General features: G+C 38.6%; 1 protein-coding gene across 1 annotated transcript in view; it reads right to left on the reverse strand.

Moving 5' to 3' along the window:
• The window catches only part of Klhl32 (kelch like family member 32), a 144,588-nt gene that overhangs the window by 92,296 nt on the left and 30,823 nt on the right, over window positions 1-21,469 (reverse strand). Inside the window, exon 3 of the mRNA XM_042679572.1 lies at window positions 20,516-20,623. Coding sequence (XP_042535506.1) covers window positions 20,516-20,623 — 108 coding nt within the window. The remainder of the gene's footprint in view (window positions 1-20,515; window positions 20,624-21,469) is intronic.

Raw genomic sequence — 21,469 nt, forward strand, 5'->3', positions numbered from 1 at the left:
TTTCAGAAATTTACATCCATCAGCTTATAATCCAGCATTCCAGCCTGGATAGACTGGAGGTGCAATCACTCAAGGACCATCTATTGGAGGGGAGGGATATCTGCTGAGAGCACCATGTCTGAATTAAGTCTAATGACCCAGCCTATCACTCCTGAATCTGGAGAATCTTAGCTTAGATGAAGGCATAAACAGTGGATAAAACAGAGAAACCAAGAAAATGAAAGATGCATGAGACCAAGTAACATAGAACACCATGACAATAATGAAAACTCTCGAGGAAGTCCACAGAGGGTGGGCATTCCTCTTCCCTCAATGATTTATTTGACAGGGTGGAGGCAGAGTTGGGTCCTCTCCAGATTTGCAATCAGGAACTTGCTTAAGTGATGAATGGATGCCTCTTGTCCACAGAATTGCTTATACAGACCATTTGGCCACACACACAACTTCAGATGTCATAAAATAGTGAGTAAATTTGAAAGAGGGGAGCTGGGCAGTGTTACCTGCAGGAACTGACACCCCTATTACGTTTGGTCAAGCCCAACAATCTTTCTTGCAGCCATGGCAGGCAAGATCTTGAGAACCAAGGGCTTCTCTGCTGACACCGATCCAAATGCTGAGACTGCACTCACTTTGACCAATCAGAGGTAAGAGCTGACCCTTGGCAGCCTGACAAAAGACTAGGAAGAAAATCCACATGTGCAGTAGAAGGTGATGACTTCCTGTTAGGGGTTGATTCTTCAAACATGACATGGCCCAATTTCCTCCTGGTAAGAGGCTCACTTGAATATTCTGTCCACCAATTTATGCAGGGCGGGTGGTAGATAGCTGAACCACCTTTAATCAATGCCTGTAAGCCGGAAGAAGGCTGAGACTTTTGGTCTCACCAACTCTTTATCCACGATCTGAGGCCAGAAACTTGTGAGAAAGGAGAACATGAGACCTGGGGTGAGATTCTGCACCTAGCAAAATATAAGCCTCCAGAGTCAGTGTCCAGACCTCAACTGACCAGGGTCTGGGATGGAACCATGATGAAAGGGACAGCACACAGACACCATAGCATCCTTGCCCTTCTGTCTTCAGCCCATACTCCCATATTACACGACCATTCTCTCAACTGTCTTATTTTTTTTGTTCCTCCTATCTTTGCCTCACAGCTGGCGGTGATTATGTTTAATAGCTGTGGCGAGTTTCAGTGCAATCATCTTTATTTTTTTCTGTCTAACGTCGTGAGTTGGTATCTTCAGAAAATTTTGCATCAGAAAAATTTGTATTCAGTTCTTGCTTGCTGCTTTTTCTTGCTTTAGAAGATTACCATTTCTCTTTCTTCTGGATTTGTGATGTGATTATTTGAGTCAATTAAAGTCATCACATTGAGACAATTTAGGTCTTTAATAGACACACATATCCATGTCCATATATGAACATAATCACTTTTTTAAGCATAGGCACTCATGCAACTGAAAATCAGATGTGGTCTAATATTACACATAAAGATAAATGAATACATTTTCTCTTTACAATTTGCTTTTGGGGGTGATTCTTTTCATATAATATAGCACATTATTACAATTTTGAATTAATTATCAAATGAATTAAATGAAGAGGAATAACTTAACTAAACCAAAATATTCAAAACACATACGTCCTTTTGCATGGAGCACTTCTGAATGAGTAACATGAAACATAATATCTAAAAATTGACATCTATCTAGTTTTATTCCCCCCAAAACTATTACACTGAGGACTATTTATCCACCAGGTGGCGCCCGTGTGGAAAGCAAAAGTATTTTCTGAATTATTTGTAACTGACCCTCAAGTTTGTTTCTGTGGGGAAAAAAAATCAACTATAATTCGAGTAAGAATGCTAAGGTCTATGAGTTCTATTTTCTAGATGTTTCTAGCACTCTGGGACCTTTTCATTAAGTTTTTCTGTTGATGACTCCACCTAAGCAACCCTGGTTAGCATGTAGTTCTCCATAAAAATCAGGAGGTTCAAAATTATTGTCTTTGTACTCAGAAGCCTTGATGACGTGTTCCTAGCCTGCTTGTAAAAGTTTATGTTGCTGAGTAGTATGTGTTCCTTTTCATAGTCTCCTTGACCAGGTCTGGAGTCTGGTCTCTGTTTCCATCCTTGCCTCCTCAGAACTGTCCTTATCCTCTAGCATATTAAGCTTGTCCCAGGTCTAGGACAGTTTTCACTGTTTCTTCTGTTGGAATTCTTTTCCTCAGAGGGCTTAGCTGGCAATACTCTATGAAGATGATACCAGTCTTTTCTTTCATGACACCACTCTTAATTCTCTGCATGGTTCTCACTACTATCTAGCTTATTGGTTTGATAATTCTGTTTGTTTTCCCTCCACCAAATTGTAACCCTATGAATGCAAAATCTTTGCCCATCAAAAGAATTCTTCAAATACTCATTGAATACTTGTTTAAAGAATATGTGAAAGACAGTATTTGAGGAGAGAGGAGGAGGAGAAGGAGGAGGAGGGAGGGAGGGAGAGAGAGAGAGATAGAAGTTTTGAAAGCTGAAAGGGAAAAAAGACTGATAACACAGGTCCACATAACACCTTATGCACATAAAATTAGCTGACAACTAAAATGTTTCCATGGGATTTGGAAAATAAAAGGGTCATCATCAACAACGAAAGTTTATTTCCAATTATTTCAAATTAAAAGGAGACTGACCAATTTTATCCATACTCAGTACTTTTTGTCTCTGCCTCCATGATGACTTCCTTACTTCTTCAATCTCCATAGGAAAAGCCTATACATTCCTTAAGACCCAACTTGAAGTCCATTTCCTATTCAAAATGTACTAATAACTTCCCCACCCCAACCCCAGGTGGAATTAATAACCTGAGACTACCGTGTTTTGCCACAGCTGCATTGCTTAGTTACAGCCTGTGGCTGTTGCTCACATTGACTTCAAATCCTGGATCCTATACTGACTGGTAGGATGAGTTCTATTCTATATACCTCAGTTTTCCTATTTGTAAAGATAATAATATCTACCTCAAAAGATTATATTAAGGATTACCAGAAAATGCATGTTTATCATACTATTTGAAGACCTAGAAAAGGGTGATGGTGGTATTAAATTATTGAGCTACATGCTCAAATAGAGAAAGAAAAAAGAGCTAAGTGGAATTATTAAGCTGTGGTATGACTGACACACAGGAAGTGCTAAGTATACATGGATAGCAATGTCTGGTTTTGTTTTATTTTACTTTTTGTTGGCTGTGGGGCCTGAACTCTGGGCCTGGGCGCTATCCCTCAACTCTTCAGCTCAAGGCTAGCACTCTACCACTTGAGCCACAGCATGACTTCCACCTTTTTTCTTCTTCTGTGGTACTGAGGAATGGAACCCAGGGCCTCATGCCTGCAAGGCAAGCACTCTACCACTGAGCCACCTTCCCAGCTCCTGTCTGATTTTATTGAAAGAAATAATTCTTCATAGGAAAAATAAAACATGGTTAATTTCTTATCATGGGAGCAAATTCCCTTTTCTTTTGCCCCCTTCTTCATTAGTATGATTCTGGCATTCCAACACTCTAAGATTAATAGTTCTGTCAGCTAGTCATTTCCAACGTAGTTTCCTTCATTACGTTTAAATTAATAAAATACATTATTTAACAAGATGTTAAGATAAATTATATGTACTTATACCACCTTTAAAAATGTGGTTAATTATTTTGAAAAAATTGAACACATTTCTGATAGCTTCTAAGAGAAAGAAGCAGTCCGAGAAATTAAAATATAATGGAACATGAAGGTCATTACAAGTTAAAAGTAAAGCTAAATTAATTATTAAGACTTACTTCTATAACCAGTGCTCTTTCAAGTGTAATGGAGATGGGGGAGGGGGTGGTTTCATCCCACAGAGCTTAAGTAATGAAGCCAGATCTACCATCTTAAAATACTAGCATGACCAAAAGGAAAACACATTACCTTCAAAAGATTGACATCCAAAGATAGGAATTCTCTGAGAAAATGAACAGAGTGGATTTCAATGTTCCTTTAGAAATAACTGTCATTGCTAGGTATTTGAGCAGGGAGAGAAGAAAAGAGCCAAGTGGAATTAGTAAGCTACTAATTGATGCTAGATGACGCTGTTGCCCTGGGTGCTGCAAGATGACTGGGTTTGGATGTCTAATTTCACTAAAGGCCGCTGGGAGATCAGTACTCACACAAAATGTTCATTGGGGGAATTCCTTGCCCTTGTTTTTGTAAGGAATGCGGATAAAAGTACAGCTCGAGCGCCTGACATGGAGACAGTGTATAAGTCAATGATATCTTTGATTGTTTAGCATCTTTTTATAAAGAAATAACACACATCTTCAAAGGGTTTGTGTAAGGATGAGATCACCTTCATGCTCTGAATACTTTGAACAATGATTGGTATGTTTGATAAAATAAAAAATCTAGTACGACTGTTACTTATATTATTTCCATGATGAAGTAAATCTGTTCTTACTTCTTGTAATTTACACACTGACTACTATATGTCTAATCTGGGCATTTTATTTATGTTACCTGTCCTTCCTATGCCTTTTCAAGTAGATATTACTCCAGGATGACAGATGAGGAAAATGAAGGCAAAGACATTTACTGCCCCCTCCCAAACAAAAAATCTCCTTTGCTTAATATTCCAGGGACCATAGTTGGCACTGGATATGACCATCATCCAGGAAAATAAGCTTTCTTGTTGCCATGGTACTTAGAGTCTAGATGCTGTCCAACAGAGTAAATTTCAGGGCCTCAATGGACAAGAATGCAACCCATGAAGAAGCTGGTTTGGAGGGAAAATCAAGAGTTCCATTTTGAGGTTATGTTAACTCCATGCCTATTAGCTAACCATTTGGAGACATCAAATAGACAGAAATGCATAAGCCTCAGTTGCAAATTATAACTTTCTGACCAAATCTTCCTTTCATTTTTTTTCCAGTCCAGGGGCTTGAACTCAGGGCCTGGGCACTGTCTCTGAGCTCCTTTTGCTCAAAGCTTGCACTCTACGACTTGAACCACAGTACTACTTGTAGCCTTTTCTGAGTAGTTTATCGGAGATAACAGTATAGCTCCCATGGTTTTCCCTTATTTTTCAGTAACTAGTACATGAGTAGGACAAGTAGAAAAGGTCAAAAGCTATGTACATGTGACTATATAAGATAATGCTAAGCAAAATGAACCCCAAGATAGGAACACAAATATTTTTTCTACTTTCTTGCTATTGTTCCTGATGTATTTATAATGTAACATGTGAGTTTTTGTTTCTTTGTATGTTCCTCCCCCATGGTATAACCCCTGTTTTCACTGTATTTGATGTCAGTGCTGTGCATCTTGTATATACACTTCTCTAATTTGAGGAGGGGAAGGAAAAAAAAACCAAAATGCTTAAATAGGGATATAGGTTGACCCACTGTAACAATGAGATGTACAAGACACTATGTTGAAACGAACTTTACAACTTTGGTAGGGTTTGGGGGGAGGTTTGGTTGTGGAGGTGGAAGGGAAGGGGTGGTAGGGGAAAAACAAGGAGGAGGCAACAATGCTTGATAGGAAATGTACTCATTACCTTGCTCATGCAACTGTAACCCTTCTGTACAGTATTTTTACAATAAAAGCATACATTTACTTTCATTTCTCGGGCTGGCTTTGAACCATGATCCTCAGACCTCAGCTTCCTGAGTATGCAGGATTACAGGCATAAGTCACCAGAGCTTGGCCTGTTATGTATTTTTGCATAGCCTGTGATATAAGCATTGTTTAAATGTTTGTGTGTTCTTAGATTTTAATTTTTAAGGAGATTTTATGTTTTAAAGTAGTTTGTGGAAATGTCATGTCAAAAACGAGCTTTACAATGTCGGTGTGGGGGGGGGGGAAGGGGGGAAAAGATTGGGGGAGGGGGGAGGCTGGGAAGGGAGGTGAAGGGTAAACAAAGGAGGAGGCTGCAATGCTTGGTAAGAAATGTACGCATTATCCTGCCCATGTAATTGTAACCCCTCTGTACAGTATGTTCTCAAATAAAATTAAATTAAATTAAAAAAAAAAGTAGTTTGTGGTTCACAGAGATATTCAACAGGAAGTGTAGAGAGTTTGCCTATACTTTTTGTCACTATATATGTATAGCACCCCTTATCCACACCCCCACAAAATGACACACTAGTTATAAATGATAACCCTGCATTTCTCCCAGAGCCTGTGGTGACTCTAAGGCTCAGTTTTCATGGATGAGTTTTAACATAATTCCATCTTCTCATTATTATAATGTAATGCAGAAGAGTTTCATAGACCAAAATATTCTCTGTGCTTGGAAAATTCATCCCTTTCTCCCCCAAATTCCCCATGTCCACAGTTTTACCTTTTCTAGAGGGTCACGTAGTTGGAATGAATGAAGCCTTTTCATATAGGCTTCACTTATCACAATGTGACTACATTCCCTTCAAAGCTTGATAGCCCATTTCTCTCTCTCTCTCTCTCTAGTACTGAATAGTATTCCACTGGCTGATGTACCACAGTTTAGTTAGATATTTACCTGTCTACACACTTGTCTTCTTATCTACGGAAAGAAGTACAGTTAGAATGGGAGCTTTTTCAAATGTCCTACTGTGAAGATGAAGAAATGGTAGCTAGAGGAATAGAGGAACAAGAAAGGGGTTGTGACTTCTGGGCAACAGCGCATGTTTATCCCCTGTGGGAATGACACAGTAGAGCTAGAAGAACATGAAGAGACAGAGGCAGAAGCAAGGGTTACGAACACCCATGTCTAAGCACATAAAGGGGAGTGAGAGGCAGGGCTTAAGCAGGGCTAACCTCTCACCCAGCAGGGATCCCTTCTTCACGGTCAAGGGCGGGAATGCACAGAGTAAGTTCTGTGAAATTTGAACTTCACAGAAATAAGGAAGGTTGATACTTTAATGATGGGAACAGTTGTTTCTGTTTTCTCAATGAATGATGAATTTTTCTTATAGTATGTGCATTGTAGGTGTGTGTGGGGGGGGTAGTGTTTACGAATAGAGGAGAAGGGTTGAAAATTTCATCAGGAAGAGGAACAGAGTAAGTTTACTATAGAAACAAATCAACATTGGCTGGCAGGGATAAGCAGCCCTCTGAGATTTATAATCATGAAATTAAAACTGAATTCCTTCAGCAATTCCTTCAGAGTTGATTCTTTTTGTTGTTGGTGGTGGTGGTTCGTGGGGCTTGAACTCAAAGCCTGGGCACTGTCCCTGAGCTTTTTCACTCAAAGCTAGTGCTCTACCACTTTGAGCCACAGCACCACTTCCAGTTTTGGAGTGGTTAACTGGAAATGAGAATGTCACAGACTTTCTTCCCAGGCTGGCTTCCAATCATGATCCTCAGATCTTAGCTTCCTGAGTGGCTAGGATTATAGCCATGAGACACTGTTGTCCAGCAAGAGTTGATTCTTATAGTGTGAATCAGCGAGTGATTTTCTGAAGGTTTCAAGCTTGGTTATAGCTTTCCTTAAATTTTTAAAAAAATTATCTTTAAGTAGTTATACAAATGAGTTATTCAACAAATCAGTTTATGAATACAATGCATATTAATAAATGTCACTCTTTCATGATTCTTCTCCATCTTTCCTCACGCTTCCCTTCCCTTCAATTGTCTTAATTTTGCAGGTTATGCATTAAATTTTATGGCTGTCTTCTCCCACATTCCTCTCTTCAATTGTCTATTCCGCTTCCCTTGTCCATACCCTGTACTTGTGATCATTTTGTTGAACTCTGAGTTAGTCTTTCTGAGGAATTGCACAGTTTCAACTCTAGAGAGGCCACATTTTTTGGGTTAGATCAAAATACTTCTGTCCTCCTGATAGATGCAAAATCATATAGGGATGAATGGTTATGATCTATTTTTCAGGAGCTAAATGTACTCCATTACCATAGAAAATAGGCTGGTTTTTCTCTTTCTGCAAAAGAGAGTGCAGATTAACCTATTATTTTTCAAGTAGGACTCTACAAAGTATACAGCCAATTATTCACTTTTCTTTCATGAACTACTATAATTTTTGGAGCAAAGAATGTCTTCAGACATTTGACTGTACTTCTTATGCAAACTTTCACATCAGTTAGTCCATGTCTTTAAAATATAATAATGTATTGATATGGGATTTATGACTAGAGTTGAAAAAACCACTCTGAGAAAGTGTATGATCTGTAATTTTTACATCAATATACTCTTAACACCTAGTAAGTCCTGTCCCATACTAGGTACACATTAAGTATTTGTTAAATTAATGGATCTCATTTTGAGAAAACTATTTTAATGGATGGTTTTTATGAAGTATACAAATGAAACTAAATATTCACAAACATTCAAATTATTTCTTCATTTGGAAATACTCAGCATTACTCTACCAAACTGAATATCTAGTTGCAATATAAGTCTCCTAAAAAGTCCACATGGTCAATTATATACCTTATTTTTTTTGGGGGGGGAGGATCCGGTCGTGGGGCCTCAACTCTGGGCCTGGGCCCTGTCCCTCATCTCTTCCAAGGCTAGCACTCTACCACTTGAGCCACAGCGCCACTTCTGGCTTTTTTTTTTCTGCTTATGTGGTACTGAGGAATTGAACCCAGGGCCTCATGCATGCAAGGCAAGCGCTCTACCACTGAGCCACCTTCCCAGCCCATGATTATATACCTTGGTATAAGTCACAAAGATAATACATATTTGCTATTATGTTTTCTCAAAAACTTTTCATGTAGAATTTCAAAACACAATCAAGTAGCAAGTTTATCACCTATTACTTTATACAAATACTAAATACTTCCACCAGAGGGCTCAAGAATTCCATTTTAAGGAAAATAAGTTTAAAAGGCTCATTGCTTAACAGTAACTACTGTTAACAGTCTTTCAGGAGACAATTCCCATAAAAATATGTTTTTCTCTCTAATCAAGCAATCATAGGGCTCTTAATTTATTTAAATGTCATCAAAGGGAAAGGAAAACTATACAACAAAGCAGTATTATTTATATACTTTCTATTTATGGATAAATGTACTAAGATCTGACCTAATTCTAGAAAAGAAATTGAAGCAAATTATTGTCCCCATTTTTTTTCCTTTTTATCAAGACAGGGTCTAACTGTGGAAACCAGGCTAGCCTTAACTGGCAATCCTCCTGCTTTGGCCTCTAAGTCCAAGGCCTGCAGGTGTGTACTACTATGTTTGACCAAAACTTTATAAAATTACATAGATATATGGATAGAGATCAGAAAAAAACCAGAAATGCTATATATAATGTGTAATTGAGAACATATAGTATATGAGTAGGTAAAAATTTGGGTAAATTGTTTTTTACTTCATGGTTTTTGGATGGTATTTTATTCACTTTCAAAGATAACAAAGAATATTTTTTCCAGAATTTGTAGATTAATTTATTTTCAGTGTTGAAGTAGGGATAGACACAATTTAAGAGGCAAGTGGAATGATTTATTTAGGGAACACCTCTGGAATTTCACAGTGGAACACATGGGGAGGGGTTGTGCTTCTTTATTCATGTCTATGACTAACACCAAGGTCCTATGGGGCAGTAAAAACATTGAGAGCTCCCAAATCTTTTATTAACAATATTTACTCATACTTTGCCTCCTTTTGAGAAAGATCTGAAGCATCTATATAAGGTGGGTTTGTGGTTTTGTATTTTTTAAGACAAATTCCTACAATGTAGCCTAGGCTGGCATTTCTTACCATATGCTGAGCTTACAGACATGAATCACCATGCCTGGTCTATATACGCATTTAAATATGCCGGGTTCTGGTGGCTCACATCTCTAATCCTAGCTACTCAGGAGGCTGAGATCTGAGGATCACAGTTCAAATCCAGCCCAGACAGAAAAAGTCTATGACACTCTTATTTCCAATAAAATACTCAGAAAACTGGAGTGGTCCTGTGGCTGAAGTGGTAGAGCACTAGCCTCGAGCTGAAGAGCTGAGGGACAGCGCTCAGGCCCACAGTTCAAGCCCCATGACCAACCAAAAAAAAAAAAAAGAAGAAGAAGAAAATAAATAAATAAACAAATATTAAGAATGTTGATGACTCAGTAGTAAGAAACAGTAAATTAAAAATGAGTTCAAGAGGATATATAAATATGTGTTCAATATATATCATATATTACATATATAAACATAATTATATATAATCACAATCCACATAATTATCATAAATGGGCCATAAAACTATAAAAGAAATTTAATAACACAAAATCAAATGGTAAAAATAATAAAGACAATTGCAGTTTTTCTAGAGAATGAGATCTAAAAGAAATTTCTTTCAGATATTGAAAGAGCTATTGAATAATTTACTTGGTGAAACTTTCAATAATATCAAAACATTTTAAACAGCCATGCACAAAAAGTAAAGACTAATACAGGTTATTAATTATTCTAGGTATAAATTTGGGATATCTGTACAGTGCTTCTCAATGGGGGCAATTTGAAAATGATGGTTTTAATCATCCCAGAAGTGTGGGCTATCATGGTTTTTATTGTGCAAGTCCAAAGATGCCAAGAACAATGCAATGTGTAGGCCCGGTCACTAACCAGGAAGAGAAAAAAAAGAATTGTTTATAAAGATCAAAGCCCAAGCCAGGTGCTGGTGGCTCTTGCTTGTAACACTAACTATTCAGGAGGCTGAGATCAGAAGGTTATGGTTCAAAGCCAGGCAGGAAAGTCCACGTAACTCTTATCCTCAATAAACTATAAAAATAAACTACAAAAAAAAGGAAAAAAGAAAAAAGAGAAAAGAAAAGCCAAAATTGAAGGTGGCTATGGTTCAAGTAGTAGAGTGGCAAAAGGAGCTCAGGGACAGTTTCTCAGGGCCTGAGTTCAAGCCCCAGAATTAGCTTCCCTATGACCCAGCAATCCCACTTTTGGGCATTTACCCAAACGATCACAAACAAGACCACACTAAAGTTACCAGCACAACTATGTTTGTTGCAGCATTATTTACCATAGCTAAGATATGGAACCAACCCAGATGCCCCTCAGTAGATGAATGGATCAAGAAAATGTGGTGTATATATATATATACACACACACAATGGAATTCTATGTCTCCATCAGAAAGAATGTCATTGCCCCATTTGTTAGGAAATGCAAAGACTTGGAAAAAATTATATTAACTGAATCAAACCAGGTCCTAAGAAACATAGGTCCCATGGTTTCCCTTATTTGCAATAACTAGTATATGCCTGAGACAAGCAGAAACAGTCAGATAAATTGAAGTTAGGTAAAATGAACCGCAAGATAAGGACACAAGTGGTTTTTCTTTCATGCTATTGTTTCTAACATATTTATAAGATGATTTCTTTGTTGCTTTGCATGTCCTTCCCCCAAGGTATAACCCTGTTTTCACTGTATTTGATGTTGGTATAATTTGTGGAGAGGAAGGGAAAAAAACAAATGGTTTAAATAGGGATACAGGTGGACCCATTGCAATGATGAGATGTACAAGACATTATGTCAAAAAATGAACTTTACAACTTTGGTAGGGGGGGAGGGAGAGATGGTAGGGCAGTTGGTAAGGGGAAACAAAGGAGGAGGCAACAATGCTTCATAATAAATGTACTCATTACCTTGATCATGTAATTGTGATCCCTCTGTAAAGTATTTTCACAATAAAAAAAACTTAATAAAAAATCAAAACATAACCCTGTCTTACATGTAAGCACATTCCTTGTTCTAGATAAAATACACTGACCTTTCTAACAATGCTACCACCACTGAACCAAGAGACTATTAATTTGTTTTGTGTGGAATTTTATTAACAGATGTTTACTACTTTGGAAAATCATGCTACCAAAAATAAGCACTTGTAGCCTGTGGGCTTCCAGTAGGACATTCAGGGAACAGTCAGGAACTATATGCAGCTACCCCAGTCATGATGGATTCTACCTATGGGTGTAGACAGAAGCAGACATGTCTTTTGGGAGAATTGTGTCCCAGCATTCCAAAACTAATATACATGCCTAAATGACTCTAAACACCAGTGGAATGTGATGCCATATAAGAAGAACAAGCAAGGAAAGAAATTTATATTTAAAAATAATATATATGTTAGTGCTAGAATGCTGGGGCACAATTCTCTCAAAAGACATGAAAGATTTTCATTCCAGGATGGCAAATGGCCTTTTTCATATAACAGCCTGACAGATGAGGTTGAGAACCAAATAAAGAAACTACACACCTCCTGGGAAATCCTGTATACGGATAATTTTTTTTTTCCTAAATGAACTTTTTGCGAGAGCTATATAGCAAAGCAATGTGGATGGGATATAATCATTCCTTTTTCTCCTTAAGTAAGGGAAAACATTTCTGAGCTGTAATAATCCATCACTAAACTGACATCCTCTCATGAAAATCAAGGAGTTAAACAAGTCTGTCCACTAAACAAACAGCTACCCTCCTTCTCCTCAGAGATAATTCCAGGAAACTCTTAAAGGGAGGGGAAACACTTCTTGAGGGGAAGATTTTGAGTGTTGCTAACACTCATTAATTCCAATGGTCAGGAAAACGCACAGTTATAATAATTTCTGTTTTGAAATACTTCAAAATGGAGTGACTAGTCAACCACTGTAGGAAAAGGAAAAAAATTGCAGATACATCCCATGAAGTACAAGTACAAAAGCCACCCTGAGTTGAACAGGTGGGCTGATCTATGATTTCAAGTTGCTGGATAACAGCTATTTCTCCTTTGAACCAAGTCAGTCAGAGAAGGGTTTATTGTTTATTGCTCCACTTGTAACAATAAAACCCTTATGAAGGCCAAAAAAGGAATATTTTTTCTATTCTATTGGCAGCGGGTGGAAGGAGAGTGGAGGGAGGGAGGGCAGTAAGTCCAACTCATTTCAGTGGAGTTTATATAATGGACATAAGGCTATGAACGCAGTAGGGCCACACTCGTACTTGTCATCACAGGTACTTGGGAACCTCATGGTTCCATCACTGCGCATGCACCACAAATGTGAGCTCTAGCACTTGTCCCACAAGGTTCCTTAATACTACCAAAGAAAAGACATATTCAGATTTATTTTATTTCCATGACGTGGCTGATTTAATAATGTTCCAAAGGAAATATTTGTTCTGGCAATATGACAATTACACAAATAGTAATTTTTGAGATTTAAGCTCTCAGGTTCTAGAAAGCCTCCAGGGCTGGGAAGGTGGCTCAGTGGTAGAGCGCTTGCCTTGCATGCATGAGGCTCTGGGTTCAATTCCTCAGTACCACATAAGCAGAAAAAAAAAGCCTGAAGTGGCGCTGTGGCTCAAGTGGTAGAGCATTAGCCTTGAGCTGAAGAGCTGAAGGATAGCACCCAGGCCCAGAGTTCAGGCCCCATGACCTACACACACACACACACACACACACACACACACACACACACACACACACACACACACGCCTCCAAACTTAAAATGACCCTAGGCCACATGGAGAATCTTCTTCTCAGCTCCAATCCTAAACTATAATCAAAGCTGGAGCCATTCAGTGGCTCTCTTGAGCCATTTTGGTGCCTGCTTGTGAGCCATTCTGCTCTCTGGAAAGCCTAATTGTGTGTGTGTATCATTAGCTCCAATGTCCCAAATTGTAAATTACTAGAGAAAAATGGGAAACACTTAAAAAGATCAATGTAACAGTTTATTAGTGGGTAGAAAAGTTGATCTCTGAAAAGTGGCTATAATTCCATTTTTCACTTAGAAATTAATGTACTGAAAAAACTGATTTGTAATTTTTAAGTATACACTATATTTTGATTACATTCTGACCAGATAGCACACACTATTTTTAGTGTGTGTGTGTGTGTGTGTGTGTGTGTGTGTGTGTGTGTGTGTGTGTGTGTGTGTGCCAGTACTGGGGCTTAAATTCAGGGCTTGAGCACTGTCCCTTGGCTTTCTTGCTAAGGCTAGTGGCTCTACTATTTGAGCCACACCTTCACCTCTGGCTTTTTGGTGGGTAATTAGACATAAAGAACCTCACAGACTTTCTTGCCTGGGCTGATCCTCAGATCTTAGTCTTCTGTGTACCTAGGATTGCAAGCGTGAGCTACTGGTACCCAACTTGTCCTTAGCATTTTTGAACCCTAAGTCATATAAAGGGTTTATTTTTGTTGCTGGATATCTAGAGAAACCATAACAATTCCATTTGGTATTTAGCATCAAAAGGCCATAGGCAAAGTTCTTTTCTAGAAAGTGGGTTAACGTGTCCTGTGAAATCAGGACTGCAAATACGTAATAATGACGTCACCTAAACTCAAGAGGTGGGCTAATCTGGTTTGCACTGATAAAAGAAAAAAATATCTCCAAAAAAAAAAAAAAACCCGAAACAGAACCAAAGATTGAAAAAAAAAAGAGAAACGACTGATGAAATTCAAATTTTCCATTTTTTCATACTTGTATAATTTTGCATGTGAACAATCCATTTATGAAAACTATACAGTTCTGGACTCTGGCACAGTTCTGACAAAGACTATAGGGAGGAGAAAAATGTTCATTTTCTGCAAAATCTTAAACATTTCTCCTTAGAATGTGCACTTCAGGCTGTGCCCTCCTGAGCCTGGGGAAGAGTAAAAATGGCTCGAGGGCCTTGAACTCACCAGGTCCTTTATATATTGCCAGGAAAAGAAAGGAGTCTGAAATAAAAATACTAAAACTACTGAATAGACGTACTGTTTCCAAGAGAATCATTCAAGAAAAATTCTTTCCAGGTTCATTTCATGTTCTACCACGTAGTCCAAACAGGTTACGTGCACAGTAAATCTGCTGGGGACCTTTTAACATTGAAAAGTGACACATTTAACCCTGAAGGAATGGTCAGGGGAGGGGAGCAAGAAGCAGTTATAATTAAGATTCCTGTCATGCTGCTGTCTGTTTTGATGCACAGGTCTCCAGAGAAACACACTCTATCATAGAGAATGAAGAAAGTTTCAATCAAAATATATTACAGTATATGCCTTGTCAGGATATACATGCATACACATAATATATATGTATTTATATTACATTATATATATGTATATCATATGCACTTAGGAGGAGCTCAAATAAAAATCAGAAAGAAAAACTTTAGAATATAAGAGCATGGAAATTAAGAATTTCCTATCAAATCCTACCTATGTGAAGAATTTTACAGGATCACAATTCTAGCTAAATAATTTTTTCACTTCAAAGACTACCCAATGTGTCTAGATTTCTAGAAGGCTTTAAAATATGAATAGCAAGGTTACAGAATATTTCCTTTTGAAGAGCATCCTTATGGAGTCCCTAGGGTCAGAGACCCAGGTAGGATGGGTTCCCCTAAAGAGATGGTTTTCTTATGTCCATAGACAGGAGTTATTGGCTAACGAGGAGAAAAGGAAGGGAGCATAGCTACCAGAAGCACATATTTTTCCTTCAGATGATGCTGACCATCTCTGGGTTGACAAAGTTAGCAGGTTCTAGAAATGGGGAATTACTAAGACTACAGATATCATCATTTAGCACATAGTTTCCCTTTTTGTAGAATGTCTCATCCATCAGGCTACAGAGAGACAGGACAGAAAAACAGTTCTCTGTAAATTAAGAGGAAGCTCACTAGTTTTCACCTCTTGCTCCTAGTGAGTACCAGATTTCTCACTGTTTGTGACATATAATCTGTCTTCCTTGTATCATCATAGCCACAGAGTGTGCTAAAAATGCTCAATCAGTTACTATGGTTCCCAGTCCTATTTGCTTCTATCTTGCTATCTATCCATCTCTTCAGATTCCTGGAGGCTTTTATTTGCAAAGCCTTTGGGACTAAAAGTCCATCAAACAGGTGAGCAGGGGCTCTTCCTGCTATAAAATGGTCTCAGATGTTAATTGGTCTTTGCCTGGATTTTTTTTTTTTTGTGGGTCATGGAGCTTGAACTCTGGGCTTAGGCATTGTCCCTCAGTTCTTCAGCTCAAAGAAAGCACTCTACTGCTTGGGCCACAGTGCCGCTTCCGATTTTCCAGTGGTTTATTGGAGATAAGAGTCTCATGGACTTTCCAGCCTGGCTTTGAACCGTGGTGCTCAGATCTCAGCCTCCTGAGTAGCTACGATTATAGACATGAGCTACCAGCACCCAGCTTGCCTGGATTTTTTTTTTAAATAATAAATGCTTGCTCTGGGATGGTCTCTTACCTACTATGGAGTGAGATTCCCTCATCATGGAATAACATCTCTATGAAAACTTCCTCCTTTATTTGTCCTTGTGTCTATTTTCTGCTCAGATTAAGAATAGAAAGTCATCAGCCTGGTCTGAATGAATGAACTCCTAGCCAGGATTGAAATATGAGGTGAGTAAGGAAGGCCATGATAAAGATGAGTTGATTTTCCCACCAGGTGGAGAGCTTGGGTATTCTTATGTTCATTTTTTTTTCCTCCTTCAGGCAGATTTGTCACGTGATAGTTTTATACTACATAGATTTCATCAGACCTAGATTCCAGAACAAGGTCTTTAAGTGGCTTGGCATCTCTGCTCTCCACATCTGGTCCCTTGGTAATCACAACAATTGTATGTGACCATCTAAATCCACCCGTAGCAGCTGTGATGCATCCCGAGCTTTGCTCAATCAGTGTTACAAGCAAGGTAGTTTGTGCAAGGGCAGTGTGAGTGTGTGTGTGTGTGTGTGTGTGTGTGTGTGTGTGTGCGTGTGCACATAATCTGTGCTTGCTACATGATAGGAAAAGTGCATACATTTCCACAGAATGTATTAGCATGGTGGAGGTAAATTTTGACTGGGCTTTATAATTTCCTGGATGAATTCTGTGTGACAATTTGCAGAAGGCTGTACTTCAGAGGTGTGTGTAGGAGGAGCACGCACACGTTGTTGCACTTAGTATGATTCATTCATCACTCCCACTCTCTACTTCCAACCTATCTTCAAGACAGCACCATTTTTCAGACACCTAAAATACTTACATTGTATACTATGCTTACTACAACGGATTAAACATATAATCAACTGTCAGTGGAAATATCTATCTGTAGATAAACACAATGTTCACTTTACATTTTCCCATATTTATATGTATGGCAATGCCACCAATTATATATTAGTACATGTCCAAGAGCATCAATAGCAAGAAACAAAAGAATTGTGTTTTTATATATGCTTCTAGATTTCAAATTCTTTGCTTAGGGTTGATTTCAACTCTCTAGCAAAATAAAGCAACTGTATACTGTTTATGCCTCCCTAGTAAACCACTCCATCTCAAAGGTAAATTATATTTATTAAAAGCTCACTTGGATGTTTAAGAAGCCAAACCTATGTGGAGCATGCCAATAATTGTGGCTACTTAGGAGGTAGAGATCAGAGGACTTCAGTTAAAGGCAAAGACCCCTTGTCATAGTTGGTCTGTGCTTGTGGAGCTGGGGGCTCACACCTGTAATCCTAGCTACTCAGGAGGCTGAGATCTGAGGATTGAGGTTCAAAACTAGCCTGGGCAGGAAAGGCCGTGAGACTCTTATCTCTAATAAACCACTAGAAAACCAGAAGTGGCCCTGTGCTCTAGCAGTAGAGCGCTTGCCTTGAGCTGAAGAGCACAGGGATAGCGCCCAAGCCCAGAGTTTAAGCCCCACAACCAAAACAAAACAAAACAAAACAACAACGAAGTTTACCATTTCATTCCCATTGCAAAGCAGTGGAGCATGAGCTATGAGCTGTCAATCTTACTTTAGAGATAGTCAAAGGAAATCATGACTGTAATTCAGTGTTAAGTGAAAATATGTATACAAGAAACAATTTAGAACTGATATACTGAGCTGGAGGCATAGCTCAAGTGATAGAGTGCCAACCTAGCAAGCACAGGACCCTAAGTTCAACCTCTAAAACATCCAAGAAATAGAACTAATATATTTCTTAGTATCTAGAAACAAAAAAAAAACAACAAAATTCTTATCAACTGCATATTTGTCATCTGTGCATGACAATGGCTTGCCTTTTTTGTTGTCTAAGGCATGGAATTTGACTTGGTTCTCTCTGAACATGTGATCTGACACCCCTCCTCTCCTCTATCACTGTGGACTTGATGCATGGTATCCTTCCTTTCTATTGTTTTCATTCTCACTGTTAAGAGTTGTCTCAGTGACTGCTTGACACATCTCAAACCATACTATCTCCAGAGAACAGACTGGGCAATCTAACCTACTTTGGTACCCATCTAAAGAAAATTCAGAGGAAAGATAAACTCTCATTCTTCCAGGCTCTAATTCACCTCTCTGTGAAAGTTTGTACTGCTGGTCCTGAGTGACCATGCCCTATTTTCCTCCTCTGTGTTGTGTGTTCTGCTTCCGTTATCATTCCTATTCCTTTGAAGACATGTGATTATATATTTATATATGTTGACCTTGTTCCTCATCTGTCAAGAGAAGGCGTTCTTATTTCAGCATAGCAGCTACCAAACACAAGTCAGTAAGAATGGAATTAAAGGATGAAAATTGATAAATGATGAGAAGCATCTATCCTGCTCCTGGACTGATTTATGTAAATAGTTCTTTAATGTTAAATGATGTCTAAAGATCCTGTAAATATTATAACAATTTCAGTGATGTACAAACTAGACTCTGATCCATTTTTGCATTCCAATTTAACTGCTTTGGGCCTTGACTCTAAGCAAAGAGGACAAAGTGTTAAGATTTGGACATAGTTTTGTGAGGATTTAAATTTGTGTTGAACTTTTAATTCTTTGTTGTGCCAGACACCAAACTCAGGATTTGTGTATGCGTTATACACACTTTCACTGAGATACACATTGAGGCCTATTTCCATCTTGACTGAGAGACTGAACTTCTTGATTGATAACAGTGAAAATCAAACTTATCCCTCTGAAGGTAGTTAAAAATTATACCTGCAAGCATGCAGTCAAAAAATTAAATCCCCCAACAACAAATTCCCAAAGAAAAAACTGGCCAATAAATAAGTGGGCTAAAGACTTAAAGAGAAACTTCTCTGAAGAGGAAAGAAGGATGGCCAATAGACACATGAAGAAATATTCAGCCTCCCTAGCCATAAAAGAAATGTAAATCAACATGACATTGAGATACTACCTCACCCCAGTTAGAATGGCTACAATCAAGAACTTTAAAAACAACAGATGCTGGAGGGGATGTGGACAGAAGGGAACCTTACTGTATTGTTGGTGGGAGTGTAAACTTGTCCAACCACTTTGGAAAGCAGTATGGAGGTTCCTCAAAAAACTCCACATAGAGCTCCCCTATGACCCAGCAATCCCACTTTTGGGCATTTTCCCAAATGATCACAAACAAGACCATACTAAAACTACCAGCATACCTATGTTTACTGCAGCATTATTTACCATAGCTAAGCTATGGAAGCAACCTAGATGCCCCTCAGTAGATGAATGGATCAAGAAAATGTGGTCTTATATACATAATGGAATTCTATGCCTCTATCAGAAAGAATGACATTGTCTCATTTGTTAGGAAATGGAAAGACTTAGAAAAAATTATATTAAGTGAAGTAAGCCAGGCCCAAAGAAACATAGGTCCCATGGTTTCCCTTATTTTCAATAACTAGTATATGTCCGAGACAAGCAGAAACAGTCAGATAAATTGAAGTTAGATGAAATGAACCCCAAGATAAGGACTCAAATGTTTTTTCTTTCTTGAAATTGTTTCTAACACATTTATAAGATAATTTTTTGTTGCTTTGTATGTCCCTCCCCCACGGTATAACCCTGTTTTCACTGTATTTGATGTCGGTATAATTTGTGGAGGGGATGGGAAAAAACAAATTGTTTAAATAGGGATACAGGTGGACCCATTGCAACAATGAGATGTACAAGATGTTATGTCAAAAAATGAACTTTAAAACTGTGGCGGGGGGGAAGACGGGAAGGGATGGGAAGGGGAAACAAAGGAGGAGGCAACAATGCTTGTTAAGAAATGTACTCATTACCTTGCCCATGTAATTGTAAACCCTCTGTATGGTATTTTCACACACACAAAAAAATTACAATGCTACGTTCACTGGATCGTGTTAAAATGACATAGATGTAAAGCTCTTTTAGAATATCAAAATGAGTAACAACAAACTGATGTGGTCTCTCATGCCTATAATCCTACCAACGTAGGAGGCTAAGATGGGAGGATTTTAGTTTGAGGCCAGTCTAGGCCAGTCTCAACAGAAGAAGCTAGGCATGGCACACATCCGCCATACTAGCTAAAGCAGAAAGAATAAATAGGAAGATTGTGGTCCTGTCCAGACTTACATGCAAAAAAAATGTGGAATCCTTTGTCAAATAACAAGAGCAAAAATGCCTTGAGGTAGAATCCTTCAGGAGATAGAACCTTCCTAGCAAGCATAAATCCCTAAGTTCAAACTCCAGTACTGCAAAAACAAAGAAACAAAACAACAACAAAAAAAAAACACAAGAAGAAATCTACTAGAATCTCCTATTTCTGGGATAATGTCCTCTAGTTGGGTGCAGATAAAGTGAAAAGACTCTCAGGTTCCGTTTGGTGTCATACCTGTCCCGTGTATGCAAACTCCAGAGCCTGCTTTAAGCCAAGGCTGGTCACACCATGTAAGTTTACCTCGTCAGCTCCGCTCTCCACCATGCACAGACTGAACATGGCCTGGGGTGAGAAGAAAAAAGAGAGACTGGATTAGGAAATGGCAAAGGAAAAGGGCAAGACAACAACCCAGATAGACCAGGAAAGGAAAAGTTTACTCCCAAGGATTGCCTTCAGTTTCTGACATGCGTTGATAGAGCCTCTTTCACACAAACCACTGCAAAGTCACTTGGAGATGTAAGCAGTCCCAGCCAGACGCTCACCAGATCATATTTCTCTCATACAGAGTCTCCTTCAAAGCTGTTGTGCTCAGGGAACCCATTCCCTCTCCATCTTAGGTCCCACTGTTATCAAGTAATGTGCAGCCATCCTATCCATTCTGGGCAATTGGTCACACTTTCAGCTCCTGACTTCTTTACGTCTATTTCTTTGTTCTTTTTAGGCAGTACTGGGGTTTGAACTCAGGCTTTGTGTGCTTGGTAGCCAGATCGTTTTTTGCTTTAGTTGTTTTTCAGGCAGGCTCTTATTTCCCCATCCTGATCCTCTGGCTGGCTTGAGATGATAATTTTCCTACTTATGTCTTCTGTGTAGCTGGAATGACAGAGTGAATAATCACCCTTAGCTGTTTTTGTTCAGATAACAACAAAACTTTGAACTTTGATCTTTCCCTCTGCAGTAGCTGGTATTACAGGTGTTAGCCGCCATACCTAGCCAAGTTCTTTGCCATTATGATTGAACAATCCCACTTTTAGGTAAATATAGTATACCTTTTTTCCTTGTTTTGCTTTCTATAGTTTTATTTAAACAGTCAATGACAATTTGGCTATATTAAATGCAAAATTCTCCCCAAATAAACAATCTGTAACTTTTAAATTGTGTGCTGATGGTGAAATCTTCCACACTTCCACT

Source organism: Dipodomys spectabilis, unplaced genomic scaffold (assembly GCF_019054845.1).
Source record: "Dipodomys spectabilis isolate Male_0828 unplaced genomic scaffold, ASM1905484v1 ptg000053l, whole genome shotgun sequence".
Classification (NCBI taxonomy): domain Eukaryota; kingdom Metazoa; phylum Chordata; class Mammalia; order Rodentia; family Heteromyidae; genus Dipodomys; species Dipodomys spectabilis.